The following is a 20,311-nucleotide window of genomic DNA, read 5'->3' as shown; positions in this document are numbered from 1 at the left end:
GGTAAGAGATAAGGAGAAGAAGAGAAATAGTTAAATGTCAACGTAATATTGATATTTGAAAGGGTATTTAATAGAACTAAATCTTTGCATTGAACATTAATTGAATGATCTTAAATTTATGCTTCACACTTCTTTTAATGCCTTGTTATAGAAACAGATATCGTAGGTAGAAGATTTATTATGAAATTTAAATCTTCTTTCTTCTGTCTAGGCGTTGGTAGGATGTGGATTCTACACAACTCATGATAGAACAACTATAATAGGATTCAATGAAGAAAGTGATTTCGTGCACTTTATTTCCCTACAATAAATGATTTCCTTCATAAATTAGATTTTCTAAAGAATTAATGTTCTGTACAAATTTTATTCCTTCCCAACTTTTCTTCTATTTCCTTTCACGCAACTCAAAATCCAAAAATATAGTTTTGTCAGTTAAAAAATCAACCAAACAAAATCTCTTATATACATGGTTTCTTAGTTTATTCTCAATATTTACTTCTATTTTTAAACCATATTATACGTTAAATTCACTTTATTTAAATAAGAATTTGTTAAAAAATTGTAAATATAGTCAATTCAATAAAATTTCTTTTTTGTAGAGACAAATTTTTGTGTGAGAGACAACTTTTATATTTATAGTATTTAATGTCAATGTATATCTGAGATATTTCAAATTCGAAATCAGTAGTTGGTGATATTAATAAAAAAAAATTAATTTCATTAGCAGAATTTAATATTTATGTATATATAATTATTAATAAAATATTCTAATAAAAAAAAACTTTTCCTAAAATATCTTCAGTTCATTTGGAATTGAATATAAAGGAAAATTCTGTGCTACCCAGAACCCATAATATAAGATTTATTCTTAACAACTATACGAAATTATTTTGCACCTTGCTTGCTTTCGTTCAGGAATGGGCTTTTTGTAATGGAAAAGAATATGACCAAAAATTTAACAGGGTAGTTTCTTCTTGCACCTCCATAAGTTTTTTCATGCATTTAACATAAAATAAACTTTTCATTTTGTCCTTTTTATTATATAATCCAGAAATAAAAAATAATTTTTAGATCGCACGATTCGAAAGCTCTTAAGCTTGTAAAATCCACAAATAAAAAAGCTTTCGCAGCATTACGTGATGTGAAACCAAAAATGACTTCTTATCTGTGTCATTTAGTAAGTCATTTTTTTCTAAATAAGATAACTTTTGAATTACGTACTCCCAAAATTATTTATTTTTTAAGTTATTTTTTATTTTTGAATTATGCTGTTTGAAATTCATTTTTAACTTCTGGTTACATACTCCAAAACTAAAAAATAAATGACTTTTAAATAATACAATTTAAAAAATAAGGAAAATGAAAAAGAAAATTATATGAAAATACAGGAAGAAAGTTATGGATGTACGGGGTGCGGGAAAAAGCTCCTAGTTCTTCAATAAAAGAAGGATGAGGCCCAATCGTAACAGGCCCAGTAAATAAAAACGGTAGCCCAATCCATTAAAAAGTTGTTGTTAGAAACGTAGAAGACCTTTATACACCATTGTTGATTCAATTGAAGAAAGCACTGAACAAATCACCCACAGTTTCTACCGTTAGAAAGGGGTATGGCGACTCTTGATTCCGACGTGCCAATGATTCCGGCCGGCGAGGCATCGAGCAGCGCCGGACCGTCTTCCAAGAAGCCCAAGCGTTTCGAGATCAAAAAGTGGAACGCGGTCGCACTCTGGGCTTGGGGTATTTGTTTTCTCCTTAAACCCTAATTTTTCCCGTGTTTTTTTCTTCTCACTATTTTTTCTTTATTTCTTGCAGACATCGTTGTCGATAACTGTGCCATCTGCCGGAACCACATCATGGATCTATGTAAGCGCGTTCTTTCAATCGAAAACTGTTTTTCAATTTGAAGCGATTCGTTCCGCTTTTGAATTTTTGGTCCCTGATTTCAGGCATCGAGTGCCAAGCCAACCAGGCCAGCGCAACTAGCGAAGAATGCACAGTGGCGTGGGGTATGTTTTTTATTCGCTCTAATTGCTGATTTGATTTGAAATAGGTTTTTAGAATGCTTGATATCCATCTGTCTGTTTTACCTTAGGGTTGAGGAAGGTAGATATGATTGTAGGAGTATTATAATTTAAAATTAAAATTGTTTGTACGTCCAATAGTTCTACCTAGCTTACTAGCCGAGCTAGGTCAGTTTAAATACACCTCCTCCTTCGATATCTTTTTCTAAGACGAACAATACCTCCAACGTAGTGATTGATCCTATCGGAACATTGGCCTTTTTTAAGGGAACAAAAACTCTCCTATCTCTTGATTGGGGACAGGGGCTTCATGTGTACCCCCAATAGTTCTAATAGTTCCATATAACTTAGAGTTAAGGTCAAAGTTTGTTTAAATACACTTTTCCCTTTTCGTCCTCCCATCCTCCGAGATGCCTTTTTGAAGCTCCAAAGTTGGATGTGATAATTGATTCAGATGTGATAATTGATCCTATCGATGTGAACTCAACAGATTTGAGGTCGGTACAAAATTGATAAAACATTCTTTGGTTGGAGTTCTTTAATATCTACTACAAGAAAATATGTTGGAAGTTTGTTCTTACTTAACAGAGGGTAAGTTGATGCTGCTGTCATGTTCAAAGTGGGCGTATTATCATTATATGACAAATTAAAGCATATATAATTTGACTGAAGAATCAAAACCTTTATCTCAAAGCAAGGTTGTTATTGGGCCCTTGATCTTGAGGGAGGAGATAAAAGGTGTTTTTTACTCTAGGAGGGTGGACGCAAGCTAGTTTGAGTTAATGTTTTGATATTTCATTGTTTAACGTTACCAATTGAGACTGTATTTTGCGTATCTTGCGTTTATTATTTCCTCCCCATTTTATGTTTCGCCATCTATTAAACTGAAGCAAATTCAGTATCTTGCATATACTATTGTACTACGACTATTAAATTTAGCGTTTATTTTCAATTTGACTGCTCAATCTTGTGGCACTTCCTTTGCCTCGTTCTGCTATGGCTATGAAGTGTACTAGATTAGATGTCCATGTTATCTAATTGGCAATCCTCTCACCTCTGACGCAAATGGTCACAAAAGTAAGCCATGAAAAATATGCTTATTTATAGGCAAAATGAAGTAGAATTTGCTTAAGAAACATTAAAAGTAGTGTTTCCATCATATTTGTCCTAGCAGTTTATGATTTGAATAGGAAATAACCTTTTTTTTTTATTTCAAGAACAATCATATTGATATTGCGTAGCCCATAAGTTCAACAGTAAACATCTAACCAATGGGATATGTTGCTCTGCACTTTAGAACTAATGGAGATACTGGCAGTTATTGCCAAACACATCATATATTGTATTTTGGTTATATTTAAGGTTTGTGTACCTTATATTTTTTTAGGAGTATAGAGATCATGGATTTTTATATACTCAGTACGACTCTATGAGACAATCACCATGAGTTGTCCTGCAAGAATGTGGCCACACCTTTTTATTCAAGTTCTTGCAGCTTCTAAATTAATCGTACTTTCTTGACCCTTGGAATTGTGGTTTATAAGAGTCAGAAATGTGAATTATTATGATTATGATGACCTTCAGGCTTTTGGGTACGAAGGAGGTAACGGAAAGGGTTCCTATTAAAGAAAAGAAAGGAAGTGAGAGAAGTGAAGGAGTTACCAAGGGATGCTTCCATTCCATTGTTTGGTTCCATCATGAAAAAAATGGAAATACGTGTTAATAACATTGAGATGGACAAAATAATGTTGGACCCTTCATTTTTGTGGGACAAAATATACTTTGTCTCCAGTAACGTTTTGGTATTTCTAGATTATCGCAATGTTGTAAACTCTTTACCTTTTTTTTAATTTTGGAATAATCATGTGTAGGTTATTTCTTCGTGTCATGAGTAAAAATGTTGTGCTATTTCAGTTTAGCTGGGACTTAAAAGAATAGTAATGTGGGCTTCTGTGTTTGTTAGTATTTTTCTAGTTTGCACTGAATTACTCAAACTGCTACTTTATACAGGCGTTTGTAACCATGCTTTTCACTTCCACTGCATTAGTCGATGGCTCAAGACTCGTCAAGTTTGTCCTCTAGGTATGCAGACGTGGATCCTTCATCCTCCTTTATAGATTAAGAAGTGCACTTCTAACTTGTGTTTTTGTACCTGTACAGATAACAGTGAGTGGGAGTTTCAGAAATACGGGCACTAGAACTCCGACGCGGTTGAGATCTCCTTGGACATTTGTACTGTCTATCCGATATTTTTAATATTACAACTCTCTCTTATTTTATTTTGCTTGTCTACTGAATTTATTATGTTCAAGGAATCAGTTTGCCAGATGGAGTTTAATATACACAGATGGTTTATGTAAAGTTTATTTTAATGTTTTGATTTTATCTATTTCATCGGCTTCGTATCAGTTGTTTCAACTAGTTGTGTTTACGAGCCGTATGAGTTGGTTAATTTTTCTTGATAATGGTCTCATTTGAGCACATTGCTATCGTTACATTTCATTGCACATTTTCTCATTTGGTTGACTGTCGGTGTTTTACATTTCAGTATGGTGTGGCCATGCATTATTATGTCAGTATGGCTCAGTATCTAGGGTGTGCTTTTTCATTTATCTCATGCAATGCGACCTTTCTTTCTCACTGTTAAGAAAAAAAATGTTTGTTGTACTTGTGGCCTAGTGTGGTATCAAATTGTTTAATTTTGTAAACAGTATATATTAATAAAGAACGAATGAAAAATGAGAAAATAAATTATTAGAACACGCAGGGGCATAATTTGGACTGAAATTATTTAATGTGGGTCCATTTCTTCTGATTTTAGAAGTAAATTAAATATATGCAGAACGAAGCCAAATCATAATGTTTGCCTTTCTCGGGCGGTGACGCTAAGTTGAGGCTGAAATTTCCCCAGAAAATTGGGAAGTATAAAATAAATCTAATTATTAGGTAGTGATATTTGTTTATTTTAAACAACTGATATAAGAACCACTTTTTTAATGATGTTACTTTAAATATGGAATAGTTGTCAAAAGTGATTACTCTTTCCGTGTTTAGGGTGATGTTATACTAATTTATTTGATTAGCCTACTAGTTAATCTAGTTTATTGTAGTGTATTAAAATAGTTTGTTTTAAAAGTTTAGTTCATTCCAATTTTTAATAGTTTGATACATTTTTTATTATTTTCAACTTTTTTCTTTTATTTTAGATAGATAATTAATTATTAATAGTTTTATTAATTAGTGGATTAATTTTTGAATTTTAAAATATTTTGTAGTACAAAAGAATATGAAATATCTATACCAACTTAGAAAGTTTTATACTTGATATTCTAAACAAAATATTGTCGTACATGGCCATATAATTAGTCGCAGTTCCAAAGTACAGCTATACAGTTGGACACCTCTTACACATTGCGAATCTCCGAATCTTGTAGTATTATAGCTACCAGATTCGTTAGGTCCCCTGTCCATCTTTGTGCTCGTCCATATATATATATATATATATATATATGATCATTTATTTTACAAAGATTAAACAAAATATTTACGCATTTCAATGGTTATTATATAACTAAATATAGCTTAGTTGCTTGACCAAATTTTAGCTAATTTTGTGCATAAATAAAAAACTTTTAAGTTCGACCTAAAAGAGAAAAGAAAAGAAAATGCCTTCCAAAACGCGGATAAAATTGTGTTTCGAAGTTTCACATTTTCTTTTGTAGTTGATTGTTGAGCCATCTTAGTAAGACAAATATTATAGTTCAAATTGTAGAGTTGATTCTAGATTTTATATATATATATATATATATATATATATATATATATATATATATATATATATATATATATATATATATATATATATATAATACAGAAGAAGTCGTGTATTTTTTTTTCTTTTTTATATATAAAGACATAATATGAATTTTTTTTATCTGCGTAAAAAAGAAATCTCTATAGAATCATTTGTGTTATCCCACTTTATTTTTAAGTACAAATTTTCTTCAATTAATGGTTGTTACCAATGTTTAACCAATCTAGTTAACACTTTCTATTAATTATATGATATAAAATATATCAAACTATGCTGATGGCCAAATTTTAAACTATAAAGATTTAGTACCCATACCTTGCATAGGATATAGTGTTCTTTGAACCTATTGATTAAAAATTACAGTTTGATAAGCATCAACCCATAAGAATTTGGGTAGAGAATCAGTCCAAGAAAAAGTGCAACTAATATCAGTAATAGTTTATGTTTGTGCTTAATGTCTTCATGTTGTCTTGTTGTGGTGTAAAATCATAGAAGCGGAAAAAGACAATTATGTACCTTCTCCATCATTTTATTTTGGTTTATAGCTGGAATATATCAAGGACTATTGTTTTTAACAAGGCAATAATTGTGAAACTCAAATTTTAATTAATAATAATGTTAGAGATAAGGAGAGTATATAAGTTTTTCAATCTTATAATCATGTTTTTAAACATTTGTAGACGATTTACAATTGCAAACAAACATACATGAAAAAATATTTAAACTTAATTCAACTTATAAGATCGGTTTTTAACACTATTTATATATTCTATTTTAATGATATAATTAATGTGTTGGAAATTCAAACATATTTATGTTTCTTGCTTTTCTTATATACTATTCAAATTTCTTATTTATATTCAATGTGATACTTTTAATTCATACTTGAATTTCTAACTATCTTTTATACACTTATGAGTTCAATTTTATCATTGATTTATATCATAGAACATATTTGTCTTATCTCTTTATTTTAACACACTTCTACCAATCCAAATTATGATTGGATCTTTACCAAAAGAGGACATATTTGTCTCAACTTGAGTAAGAAACCAAGACAAATCATCAACTCTAATATCATTGTTAGCTTTCTTTTATTGTATGATAGATTAAGAAATTAATCACCTTTGATGTATACGTTTTCCATAAAAGACTTGACACCACATCTAATATAAAATCTTAAAACTCAATGTATAAGAGTCTTGTTTTTCTTATATATCATTTAACCTTTTCATTTTTTACTTAATGTGAGACTTTCAACTCATGCTTGGATTCTTAAAGGTCTTCTCCACAAGTGTGAGTTGGATTTTCACTGACTTAACTATGATTGAATCTCTTATCATAATTAGCATACTTGTCTTCGCTTAAGTCGAACATCAAGACAAACTATCAATTTTAATAAAACAATAGAATTTTCTTTTATTGCGATAGATTAAGGAGATTGACCACCTTTGAGGTATGAGTTGTTCGTAAACCTTACACCACATAATCTAACATAAAATCTTATGGCTTAATGTTTATGGCTCTTCCTTTTTCTTGTATTTAACTTTTTTTATTTCTACTCAAGGTAAGACTCTCAACTCATACTTGGATAACAATCTTCCCCACAAATGAGTTGGATTTTGAGTGGTTTCTAACACAATAGAACATATTTATCCCTTCCTTTTATTTCAACACACTTCTACTAACTCTATATGTGATCCAGTCTTACTACAATGAGACATATTTGTCTTTGTCTAAGCTAAGAACCAACACAAATCATCAACTTTGATAACACTATTAAAATTCTTTACTAGATCAGGCTGGAAAAATTTACTATCAATGATATATGAGTTACCTATATAAAAAACCTAACATCATTTTCAACATAAAATCTTAAGACTTAATATTTATAGATCTTATTTTTCTTTCGTACCACTCAATTTTTCATTTATCTTCAATTTGAAAACTTCAACTCACACTTAAATTCTTAATATAATATGGAATCTTCACAAAATAATTTCAAAAATACTTAAAAATAACAAGTATAAAAAAATCAATTTTTTAAATAAAATTTTAAATTCGATACAAAAGTAATAATAATAAAACCATATAAACGGTCATTGTTACATATTAATTACCCAATAAAATCAACCGATACTATGAACTAACGAAATAGCAATCTTTAACTTCATTTAAAAACTAAGACGAATATTCGTTTCTAATACTACTAATGACTAAAAGAAAAATCAAAACATTATGAGATTTACGTTAAAAAAAAAAAACTTGACACCATATACAGTAAAATATCTTAAAATAATAGACCCATAAGTTTTTCCTTTACAAAAATACTCAACTGTCTTTTTGTACTTAATAAACTCTTAAAAATATATTTACCATATTGATATATTCAGTTTTTTTTTCTTTGACTTTCATCCATACTTTTCTTTTTCATTACATCATTTGTCACACTAATTTATTTTTCCCCTTCTATTTTATTATTTATGTTTCAACGAAAATAGGAGCAATAACGTCCCCATAGCACTCCTGAGGAGAAAAATGGAAAACAGCATGCTTTCGAACAGCAAAGGTCAACTGTTTCTCTATCTACAATTTGTTTTCTTTTGTTTGTGTTTTTCTTCTCTCCTCTTTCTATCTTTCTATGTTTGGTTTTCAGTTAGAGTTTCAACTGTTACTTTAACTTCCTAAACACCCTCTGTCCCACCTCAAGAATCTACGGTATGCATCTCTTCTCTTTTTCTCCATTCTTCACTCTAACTTTCGGTTATCTTTCTACCAAACCTCTCCTCAACCTCTCACCAAACATTATTATTAAAACTATTCACTTGCATTAGGAAAATACCAAATTAAAATTAAATTTAGGGTAGGAGAATCTCGCATATTAAGTCGGTTAAATTCCTCAATTTTTTATTTTATATTCATCACTAATTATATGTTCATATACAGTTATGAGAATGCATTTATAACATGTTTACTTTTTCATGTTTAATAATGCACTTTTCATGTATCACAGTTGTATATTGTATTGTATAAATCGACTTGTCAACACAACCTCAAAGTGAACTGTTGGTCAATCTTTCAAAACTTTCTAAACAACATAGATCAATCGGTTACTATTGACATCAGTGATCGATCAATATCTCATATATTAAGAAAACTTCAAGATAATTAGTAAGGTAAAACATGTTTATAAGACATTGAATTGTGATTGGGTCAGTCCTAAATAAAAGTTAATTTCAGAACCTATAAATACAGAGACAAGATAAGGAAGTAGGTATTATATTTATTGGATATTTAAGACTTAACTGTGATAATCAATTGTATAACTGAAAACTGGCTTGAGATTGTATAACTGAAAACTGGCTTGAGTGTCAGAGTAAGAATATTTTTAACAGATATATATCCACTCAGATTTAGACTTTACTAAAGAAAATTTAACAAAATATTAGAAAAGGAAAAATAAACTGAACAAAGTGAATTGATTTAAAATATGAAGGTATAATTTTCAACCATACTAACCGAAACATATATCATCAACAATGCTAATATAAACTATTCATAAATAAACTTTGAATGTAAGTGAATTTTAAGTTTAATTTAATTTTATAAATTCATATAATATAAAATAATTTCACATTTTCAATAATATAAATAATTTCTTTTATTATTTTAATTTGTAGTGAAAAATAATTTCTTTTATTATTTTAAAAGATAGAGAAATAAAGAAAATATGAAAGGGAGTATTGATATTGATATTCTACTCATAATTGTTCTTATTTTAAGTTGTATATGATGATTACTATTATTATTATTATTATTGTGGAGCTCTATATAGTATATATGGTGGTGGTGTTAGAGTTTGACTAATGGATCATTCTCTGAATTGTTCATCAAGGGGCATAGTTGGTGGAAGCAGAAAACCAAGCGGTTCTGATGGAGAAAGTGGATGGACATCTTACTTTGAAGACTTCTCAGAAGGCATAGAACCCAGTTATTGTTCCAGTTTGGATGGTTCATCTTTGCTCTCAGATGCTGCTTCTTCTGCTGCATGGAAATTTTCTCACCACAATCATCATCATCATCATCTTCTTTCTTCTCCCTCTTTCAAGGCCCCAAATCCACCCAAAAAGTTGACCTTCAAGAAAGCAAGAGCCAAACAGATATCAGAAGATGACCCTTTGGAAGACACTGCTAGCTCTCCTGTCAATAGTCCCAAGGTATGATTTTTATCACCTTTTTTTTTATAATAATCCGAGTTATAAGGATGACATGCTGAATTTGACAAGAGGGTTGAAGAAAAAAATGATTTTTATTTTTCTTTTCCTTTCTCACTTCACCAATGATATATGCCTTTTCTTGTAATATCTTTACTGATTACTGTCTGAAGGTGAGAGACTTGAATCCAGCTGAAATGAGTTCTAGAAAAGATGATGATGATGAACTGGTAAACCTGGATTAATATATATAATGCTTTTTTGATGATGATTTAAGGGAGAAGAGTGAGTTTTTGCTGACAAATTGTATGTATGGTTTGATGATGATGATTGCGTAGGGTAAGGGGTTGAAATCATCAGAGCATTATTCAGATAAGAAGAGAGATGATAAATTAAAGTATAATGGAAAGAATGGTGATTGCACAGAGTTGAAGAAAAGGGGATTATGCTTGGTTCCTTTGTCTTTGTTGGTTAATTATTTGGGGTGACTGATACTTTTGTCTATATACTTTCTCTCTCTTTATCTGTCCCTCTCCTTGTCTCCTTTTCTTTGTGTTCTTCTATGTAGCTCAAGTTCTTCAATTGTATATTAAAGAGCTTCATCACTCACTGTGATGTATAATCTCTATCTCACTATATATCTGTATATTCATTCATCCTATATTGTTAGCAATTTCATAAACTTTTGTTCTTCAAAGGAAACTTAATTTACTATACTGTTTCAGTTTTCTTACTTCATCATGATTCATTAATATTTGTGACGGTCAGACTTGAATTAACAAAGAAAATGTGGATTTTGATAAATAATATTCATGCTGGTTATTTGTAATGAGGACAGGTAGAAAGAAACAAATAAAAAGGTATATAGTTAAGAGTTGAATGAATCAGGTGGATTGGTCAATATTTAACTTCAAATTAAATGAATTGTAACAATTACCATGAAATTTGATTGTATAACGTGAGATTTTGATTTTTTTTATAATATATTTTTGGTGGTTTTTAGATTTAGGTAATATTATGATAATTTTTTTTGTCTTTAATTTAATTTTTTATAAATTGACTTATAAAGTAAAAAAGAAAATTATTTATATAAATTTTGAATTTGTTTTCTAAGAGTGGATTTTATATCTAACTCCATCGTAAAGGTTATGATAATATAATACACAGAACAAAATAACATTTTTGATAGAATAGGTTCTAAATCTTAATTCTAATATTATGCTAAAAAGTGAATATTAAACTTAATTTAATTTTATAAAATTAATTTATAAAATAAAATTTATATTTATTTATATATTTAAATTGATGTTATTTTAGTTGAATAAAAACTTTCATTTTTTTTCCAACAACTACAAGCATTAGTTATTTTTTATTTGGGTAAGAAATACTTTTCCTCAGTTATATCAAATTTGTTTAATATTTTGTATTATACTGTTGGTAAGAAAAAAATTGCTTAGTGCAGATATTTGTGTGAACACCTGTTTGAATTATAGTTAATTATGGTTGAAATGAAATATTGTTTTGCCGTGACTTACACACAAAGCATGATGTGTGATTTCAAGAATCCAGTTGAACTATAAATTTTTACCACTTACTTTGTTCATTTGAATGGATTTGGAGAGAGTGATTGAGTGGATTTGAGATGATCTAGAGATAAATTTTTTGTTATTTATTTAAGTGAATTTAGAGGTAAATGAGATTGAATTTGGAAATAACGTTTGTAAGAATTAGGATAGGATTTAATTGATGTGATAAATTAAAAAAATTTACTTCGAAATCCACTCTCATCTACCTCCAAATCCACTCTCATCTACCTTCAAATCCACTCAAATAAACAACAAAAAAAATTATTTTTAAATCCTCTTGAATTTATTCAATTACTTTCTTATAGATTTATTGAAGTGAAGAAAGACTTAAACTTAAAAAGCTGTACGAGATAAATATTAAAAGGGAAAGTTTTATGAGAGAAAGAAAGGGTAAAAAAATTAAAGAGGATGAGATAAATATTATAATAGGCAAAAGGAAGAAAGAACGTGCAAGTCGTTGGATTCCTGTCGCTTGTCATACCATACTCACTACTCAGTATAAAAAAGAAAGAATATTTTATTTTTGGGTGTACCAAAAAATATATAAACTTGCTTTTTAAGAAAAATATTTCGCTTGTTATTATTATTTGTATGTGTGATTATTATCTAAAAGAAGAGAAACTAACAAAAGTGATAAAAACTATTGAAAAGTTACATTGCTGTCAACAAAAATAAAAGGAGGATATCTTTTAAATTTGCCTGAGAGTATAAGTATTTGGGTATAATTATTACTTTTGTTTTAAAAACCATTTTTCTTTTAGGAACGAATTTAGGTACTTGTTACAACATTGAATAGCTCTTCATGATACAATTTTATCTATTTAATTGTTTCTAAAAAACTCAATTAAAATTATAAATTTAAAAATAATATATATTTTTTTTTGTTAAGAATGCAAATGTGAGTTTGGTTCTGAATAAAAATGAAAAAAATAATGTGAAATGTACAAAGAAGAAGAGGATGTTATGGACTCTTATATGAATTGTCACTTGATTTATGGATGTTGATTTTATATGGAATGTTTTTTTGAAAGATCTCAATAACAATATTAGAATTTATGATTAGCTTTAATTATCAGCTCAACAAGTAGAAACATGTTCTCTCATGATAAGTAATGATTGGTATACTTATTGTTTTTATTTTATTTATTTTTATTTTTTATTGAAATTATTATTATTATTATTATTTAGATAATTAAAGTTTTTATTTAATAAATTGATAAATATAAATATTTTATTTTTATTTGTGAAAATATTGTGCAGATAAATTAAAATAAAAACAATGTATATGTTCTATCCACACATATACAAAGATTATAAATAATGAAAGAAACTCAATTCTATTCTCTTTCTTCAAAATTACAATATTTTATTGAAAAAAAAATCAGTTTTTTAAGTGAGGGTCGGTACTCATGTTGGGAACATTGTATCTTTAGGGATCTATTTTTTGAAAAAGAAATAGATATGTTTTTTTGTGTTTAAAAAGTGGAAAAAAGTATTGAAACTGAAACAAGTTTAATGGTTAATTGTATCAAGAACATAACAATGAATTATCTAGTAGAAAGAATGAACAAAACCTTTAATAAAAGAGTTAGGAGTATGAGGATTTACTATCTAAGGTGTTTGCATCATATATTTTAATAGACTATAATAAAATAGATAAACTATATATACTTTTTTATATTATTAGAGTCGATTTATAACATTATTATTTAGAAACTAATCTAATATTTTTTTTTATTGAAATTTTTATTTTAGAATATCAAACATAATGTGTACTTTCATTGTATAAGGTAATAAGCACAAATTATAACATCATAAGAGTTAATTTAATGTTTTTGTAACTTTGGTGCGTAAAATTGTAAAGATAATATTACATAAATTCAATTATTAAATTATATTATTAGAAAAAAACTGCTAAGTAACTTTAGTATCAGACACTTCTCTATAGATTAACTTCATTGCATTTGATCGTTTTCTTATGATATAATATGTAACTTTACATTTCAATAATTTGTTTTTTTGCTTTATGTGTACATATATTCTTTTATTATACTCCGGTGTATTTAATTAATGTCTGATTTCATTGAACATTGGCTTAATTATATCCTATGAAATATCTTCAGCCACACGCAGATAATAAACAATAAAAATACATTGTTCTCCAAATATGCTAATTGTTTAATACAATGTTGATTCCTTATCCAGTATTAATTACCGATATTTTAATTATGGAAGAAAATTCTACAAGTTTCTCTTTTTATTAGCTCTTTGGAATGATGAATATTTTTTTATTTAAATAAAAATGAAAGGTTCGTATCTGTGAAGGTGTAGAGTGGTTATAGTATAATGTATAAATAGCCAAAAAAAAATGATAATGGAAGATAGAAATCCATAAACAACTCCAACTAGCCTTGATTCCATAACAGATAGGATATTCTGTACATTGTCCTCTACATCCAACCAAAATAATACGTCAATAAGCTTTTTCTAGCACAAACAACCAAACCAATATATATATATATATATATATATATATGTAACTGTATTATTGTGAAATTGAACTAAAGAAGATAGATAAATACATTCTTTTTTCTCTGTCCTCTAATTAGTTTCACTATTTGCTTTTGTCTTTATATTTATTTCTCTTTTAAATAATTAAAATGTTATTAATTTATTAGATAATATAAAGAATTTATTTTAATTTTTTTTAACCCTTAAATTGGTAACTTATTTGTTACACATAATTCATCACTTCTACTTTATTTTATAATTGTTTAACTTTTATGCAATTGTTATTTGATATTCTTAATGATATTTATATAATTATAATTCTTCTTTTAATATTTAATATTAAATATTTGATAAAAGAAAACATATGTACTTTTCTACATTAAATATTTTGATAATATTAATTTTTATTTGTCGTGGTTTTTATTTATTATAAAAGTATTATTTAATTAATATTTAAAATAATAAAGAAGTAGATATTTATATACTCTCAGAAGATTAGACAAAAATTTCATACATGTAAAAATGAAAATGAAAATACATGTAGATAAAATAGTCAAATTCGCATCCACTTTACTAATTATCATCCTTACACCAAATTAACTACCACATATCTCATGTTGTAAATACAACAATATGTTGAACTAATGTAACGTAACTTATTAGACTAGTTCTTTCAACTCCATATGTCTTCTTCACCTTGTTTTAACATTTTCCCAACTTGTTATTTTTGTTGAAATTATTTTTTACCGTGATAGATAGGAGAGATTGACCTCCATTGAGGTATGAGTTACTCATACAAGAAATTTGACACCACTTCCAACATAAAATCTTTAAGCTTTATGTTTATGGATATTGTTTTTTCTATCTACCATTTAACTTTCTTATTTTTATTCAATACGTGCTTTCAACTCATACTTGAATTCCTATCAATTTCTCTCACAAGTGAATTTAGTTTTTACTATGGACAAAATATGTTTGTCCCATCAATTTATCTGAACACATTTCCATTTATCTTACTTATGGTTGAGTCTTACCACAAACCATCAACTATGATACTATTGTTAAATTTCTTTTATTAGGATAAACTAGAGAGTTTGGTCACCTCTAATGCATGAGTTTCTTACATAAAAAAATCCGAAACCATTTCAACTTAAAATCTTAAGGTTTTATTTTTATGGGTCTTATTTTTATTATATACTAGTAAACTTTTTCATTTTCACTCAATGTAGAACTTTTAACTCATACTTGAATTCTTTACACTTCTTTCATTTTTTTTTCCAAAAATCCATTCTTACCATTCAAATAGATTTCTTTTCCATCTAATCTTTATTCATGACATTTGTAACTCACCATATTACATATTTCCATTAGTTTTTACTTTGTAATAGAATAATATAATTTGTTATTTTGTTTATTGTTAGGCTTTGTTGTTGTCCTTATCACATATTAACTAAAAACTTCACCTAACACCATTTCCTACTCTTTTAATAATTTCATTTTCAAATAAGCTTAAATTGTTGTCTTTCCATACATCATTTTCAAGTCCTTCCACTATTTAACCACATCCTTGTTTAACAAATTTCTCTAACATCTATTCTTTGAGCATATTATTTTTTTCTAGAAACTATTTTTCTTGAAATTGTAAGTCTCAGTCCAACTCACTTCTAAATAAGTTTCCTTTTTATTTGGTCCACCAAATGAGTAGACTAAAAAACCCTAACCCCCAAAGTCCCTACTTAAAGTTGGTTAAGGTCATGGTCAAAGGGAGTTTAGCTTCACTATAAGAGTTTAATTACCATTTATATATATTTTATAATAACACAAGTCTTTAAAATACTTAAATTACAAATTGATCCCAAATATTTTACATTAATTACAACTTTATTCTTACTTAATTTTTATTATTTGCAACTTGACAAGTTACAACCCAAACTAACTTGTTTGTCCATATAGTGTCTAAACTTAATCGACCTTGTCTCAGTCTAAATTAGTAGACATGATTGAACTTGGTCTAATATGTATCAAACTTGAGTCCAACTCAACTCAGTTTGATGTGCCCCTGACTAAACTCTGATGAAGGTTAGTTCAACTTGACTCAACTTGATCCAAGGTGAGGTGAATCAACTTGCTCTTATGTAACACAAATGAGACTTGGCCCAATAATGGCCTAAGCAACTTGCTTTAACATGTCCTGACTTTACTCGACCTAACATGGACTAAACTTTACTTGATATGACATGTGTTTGACTCAACTAGGCACGAGGTGGCCGCCCTCAATCCAAGGTGGGCTCGACATCACTCACCTTAAGTTGGGCCCAACTCGACTTAGCATAAGATAGACCTGACTTTACTTGTCTCGAGGTGGACTCGAATCGATTCACTGTGAGGTGGGCCAAACCCTACTCGATTAGAGGTGGGTCTGACTTAACTTAGCATGAGATTAACTTGACTCGACTCGACTCAAGGTTGACATGACTCGGCTTGACTTGAGGTGTACCTAACTCAATTGAGCTAGGTGCGGATCTAACTCAACTGAGTTTAAGTGGGCTCGATTTGACTTGGCTAGAGATAGGTCTGACTCCATAAAGCCCAAGGTAGACTGACTTGACTTAGCCTAACATGGATCCAATGTAAGCTTAACTTGACTTGATCCAATGTCAACTTAACTATACTTAGCCTAATGTGGACCTAACTCAATTGGACATGACATTGTAATATTTGACCATGGATCAATGACAAGGAATAAAAATAATTCTAATATATCTTCAAGGCATAATAAACTTATGTCTACACATAAAACTCTCAAATGATCTTTGACATAATGGGATATTTTGATGCAAATTGGGCAACTAGAACTGATGACAACAAAAATCAATGGTAGGACAATGTGTTTCTTAAAGAAACTCTTGTTCCTTGGTCTTCAAGAAAACAAAAGGTAGTGTCACGATCAAGCACAAAATCAAAATGTAGAGTCATGACTGACCTTGTAGTTGAAGTAGCTTGGATTAGATCTTTGTTGATACAAATAAAATTACTAATGCTCAAAAAAATCAATTTTGTAGTGTGATAACCTAAGTGTTAAGTCAATTGCTTCTACTCCAATCATGCACGCATAATCCAAACATATTAAGATAGATGTGCACTACGTACGTAATCAAGTCCTATAAAATGAAATAATGTACATTACAATATCAATTTTTATTTATTGTGTAATATTACAGTTATTACTGTAATCATTTATCAGCATTAGTTTAAGATAATATTGGTCTTAACACAATTATAGTTTACTATTTATTGTACTTTACTTTTTCTACGTATTTTTTGTACACTACTTTACTTTTGTATATAAACACATACATAATCAAATCAAATCACACTAATTTTCTATCTATAACTTCCCAAAATTAGCAAATGGAGCATATTAACTTCCACTTTAGTTTGCTCTACTTTATTATGTAAATATAGATTTTAAAGTTGGCATATTTAGAATTTGTCTTTTTTCCAGAAAAAGAAAAACGCTTAACTTTGTATATTATTTTATACGACATAGTAAGGTTAGGATATGTTGGAATTTGTCTAATTTTTTACAAATATAACAAGTTAGTAGATTTAGTTTCACTTTAAAAAATAATAATTTAATTTTGATTATAAGATTTTTCGTTTTTGAAAAGTCTTTTATTACTTTAGGGAAGAAATTAATGAAAGGTTGACTTCCAAACATCGAAAGTTTACACCCAAATTCAGAGTAAATATCGGAAAATAACATATTTCAGTCAATATAACTAGTATGTTCATGAATCAATCATCTATGATCATATATAATCTATAATAATGTAGAATGAAGTTTTTCTGTATTTTTTTGAGGATATTTCTTAAGTTAAGTCAACCCTCAATCTAAGAAAATCACAAACGTATTTCATTGGAGATACGCCAATAAATCTTTAACATTTATACCCAAAAAATGTCTCATCCGATTGAACAAATACTACATCCCTAAAAATGCCCTATCATTCTTCTTGAATTTTCTATCTTCTTTGAAATTTTTTCTTACAATTATATCATATTTATATTCAAACCATCATGCTAGCCATGAAAGCAAGAATCCCTATGTCATCGTAGCTCTTGGTCCTAGAAATGACAATGATAAGTTAAGTTGCACCTACACTTATCCTTGTAAAGAAATACTAAATTTATATTTTATACTTATCACTCCTTTCCACGCATTAATTCACAATTTAATGATTCAATTATGTTAAATTAGAGTTGAATTGTCAATGTTGTATATTTTAATAGTATACAATACTATAGATTTAAAATTAACATATAATTATAATAATCAATAATTTAAATTATCATAAAATTATCGTATTACATATGCTTTATAAAATAAAATAAAGGTAACAAAAATAATAATTTGTATTGTTTGAAGAAATAAGATTATTATAATTGAGATTAATAAGGTGTCGACAAGTAGTGTTTATATCCATGATCCACATGATAGTACTATATATTTGTCATTCTTAATAACTCTTTTAGCCAAAAAGTCTTAATGCTTCGAGTTAGAGTATTCAATGTGTGTGTATTTTACTTTGTTTGTATACTTATAGTAGGTTTTGAATTAAGACATTTAATCACCTTCTTCATTCTATTAATAACACAACATAAAATGATATTAACATTGTTAATGTTAACACGTGTAATCTTTCATTAAACTTTTAAATAAAAAGTTTATAACTTTTTATAAAGTATATACCTTCCTCCACCCCAACCTTTTATTATACATAAGTGACCACTCCATGGCTTCCATGGTGGTTGGAAAGAGTGAACCCTCCTCTAATAACATCACGAGCTTTGGTATCATGAAAATTGTGTTGGAAGTCTCACATCGACTAGAAAAAAGGTCAATTTATAATATATAAGTGAGGTGCAAACCTCACCTTACAAGCCGGTTTTGTGGGGTTGAGTTAGGCTTAAAACCCACTTTCTAATATGGTATCAGAGCTATGGTTAGAGCCTATCCTAGCGAGTTCTAAGTGGACATTCTATTCTTCTATTCCACCCGTAATCGGGCCGTTATTAGACCACCCAATTTCTACTATCACGCACGAGATGTCTATACCTCGGCGTGAAGGGGTGTGTTGGAAGTTCCACATCGACTAGAGAAAATGTCAATTTATAATATATAAGTGAGGTGCAAACATCACCTTACAAGCCGATTTTGTGGGGTTGAGTTAGGCTTAAAACCCACTTTCTAATAAATTGTAGACGACTAAGTTATAAAAAAATCCAATATCAATTTAGTGCTTGTTGATACAAGAAAAAAAATGGTTATAACGGTTTTGTCTTTTATCTTAACTATTGAGAATTCAAATGTTACAAGTTTTAGTTGAGATAAACTAGAAAGATTGATCATCTCTATGAGTTAACCTTTTTTTAGGTTAAAAATGTTTCTTATCTTTAAATTTTGATGTAAAATTGAAATTCATCCATATTATTAAAAATATCATATTAACTAGGGATAAGACAATTCATAATATATAAGTAGATGTAAATATCACCTTATAAGCTAATTTTATAAGGTTGAGTTAGACTTATAGTCATGTGTTAGAGTCTATCCTAGTGAGATTTATTGTTTGTTAGGCCTATCATTTCACCTTCTATCGGAGTCATTATTGGACCACTGATTAATGTTTAGTCTCACATTTGAGATGTATATATCTAGGCGTAAGGGATGTGTTGGTGATACTACATCGACTAGAGATAATGTGAATGCATAGTATATATAAGAAGGTGCAAACCTCACCTTATAAATTAATTTTGTAAAGTTGAGTTAGACTTAAATGTTCACTTCTTAACATGATATCAGAGTCATGGGTTAAATCCTATCCTAACGAGATTTGATAGTAAATAAGTGCGGGTATTGCAAACATCACCTTATAGGCCAGTTTTGTAAGGTTGAATTGGATTTAAAATCTACTTCTTAACATGATATAAGTCATGTGTTAGAGTTTATCCTTTAAAAATGAATAAATATTGTCTTTCTAACCTAACTACATTAAATTTTTTAAAAGTGTTTAATGTGTTTCATAATGACATTGGAGTTGTTTATATTATTTTGACAAATTCAAATACAAATATCACTCTAAAACACTATTTAACAAGTCT

The 20,311-nt window shown here is 28.6% G+C and overlaps 2 protein-coding genes across 2 annotated transcripts; both read left to right on the top strand.

Moving 5' to 3' along the window:
- The first annotated feature begins 1,540 nt into the window (after nucleotides 1-1,540).
- On the top strand, nucleotides 1,541-4,538 carry LOC108338955 (RING-box protein 1a). The gene is made up of 5 exons (XM_017576042.2): nucleotides 1,541-1,737; nucleotides 1,813-1,863; nucleotides 1,947-2,006; nucleotides 4,032-4,103; nucleotides 4,182-4,538. Exons 1-5 carry the CDS (start codon nucleotides 1,608-1,610, stop codon nucleotides 4,217-4,219), a joined length of 351 nt encoding a protein of 116 aa, XP_017431531.1. The 5' UTR covers nucleotides 1,541-1,607; the 3' UTR covers nucleotides 4,220-4,538.
- A 5,134-nt stretch (nucleotides 4,539-9,672) lies between these two features.
- LOC108340047 (vascular-related unknown protein 1) lies at nucleotides 9,673-10,697 on the top strand. Its single transcript, XM_017577273.2, has 3 exons — nucleotides 9,673-10,052; nucleotides 10,223-10,279; nucleotides 10,388-10,697. The coding sequence occupies exons 1-3, from the start codon at nucleotides 9,702-9,704 to the stop codon at nucleotides 10,535-10,537; spliced, it is 558 nt and encodes a 185-aa protein (XP_017432762.1). The 5' UTR covers nucleotides 9,673-9,701; the 3' UTR covers nucleotides 10,538-10,697.
- Nucleotides 10,698-20,311: the final 9,614 nt, after the last annotated feature.

This window comes from Vigna angularis, chromosome 5, assembly GCF_016808095.1.
Source record: "Vigna angularis cultivar LongXiaoDou No.4 chromosome 5, ASM1680809v1, whole genome shotgun sequence".
Lineage (NCBI taxonomy): Eukaryota > Viridiplantae > Streptophyta > Magnoliopsida > Fabales > Fabaceae > Vigna > Vigna angularis.
This window is presented reverse-complemented; position numbering and strand designations above follow the sequence as displayed.

Excerpts from the sequence above, each read along its gene's own strand:
- LOC108338955 (XM_017576042.2), top strand. The coding sequence starts at position 1,608 with ATGGCGACTCTTGATTCCGACGTGCCAATGATTCCGGCCGGCGAGGCA. Across the intron at positions 1,864-1,946 it reads GAACCACATCATGGATCTAT|GCATCGAGTGCCAAGCCAAC; the intron begins GTAAGCGCGTTC and ends CCCTGATTTCAG. Across the intron at positions 2,007-4,031 it reads AGAATGCACAGTGGCGTGGG|GCGTTTGTAACCATGCTTTT; the intron begins GTATGTTTTTTA and ends TACTTTATACAG.
- LOC108340047 (XM_017577273.2), top strand. The coding sequence starts at position 9,702 with ATGGATCATTCTCTGAATTGTTCATCAAGGGGCATAGTTGGTGGAAGC. Across the intron at positions 10,053-10,222 it reads CTCCTGTCAATAGTCCCAAG|GTGAGAGACTTGAATCCAGC; the intron begins GTATGATTTTTA and ends TACTGTCTGAAG. Across the intron at positions 10,280-10,387 it reads AAGATGATGATGATGAACTG|GGTAAGGGGTTGAAATCATC; the intron begins GTAAACCTGGAT and ends ATGATTGCGTAG.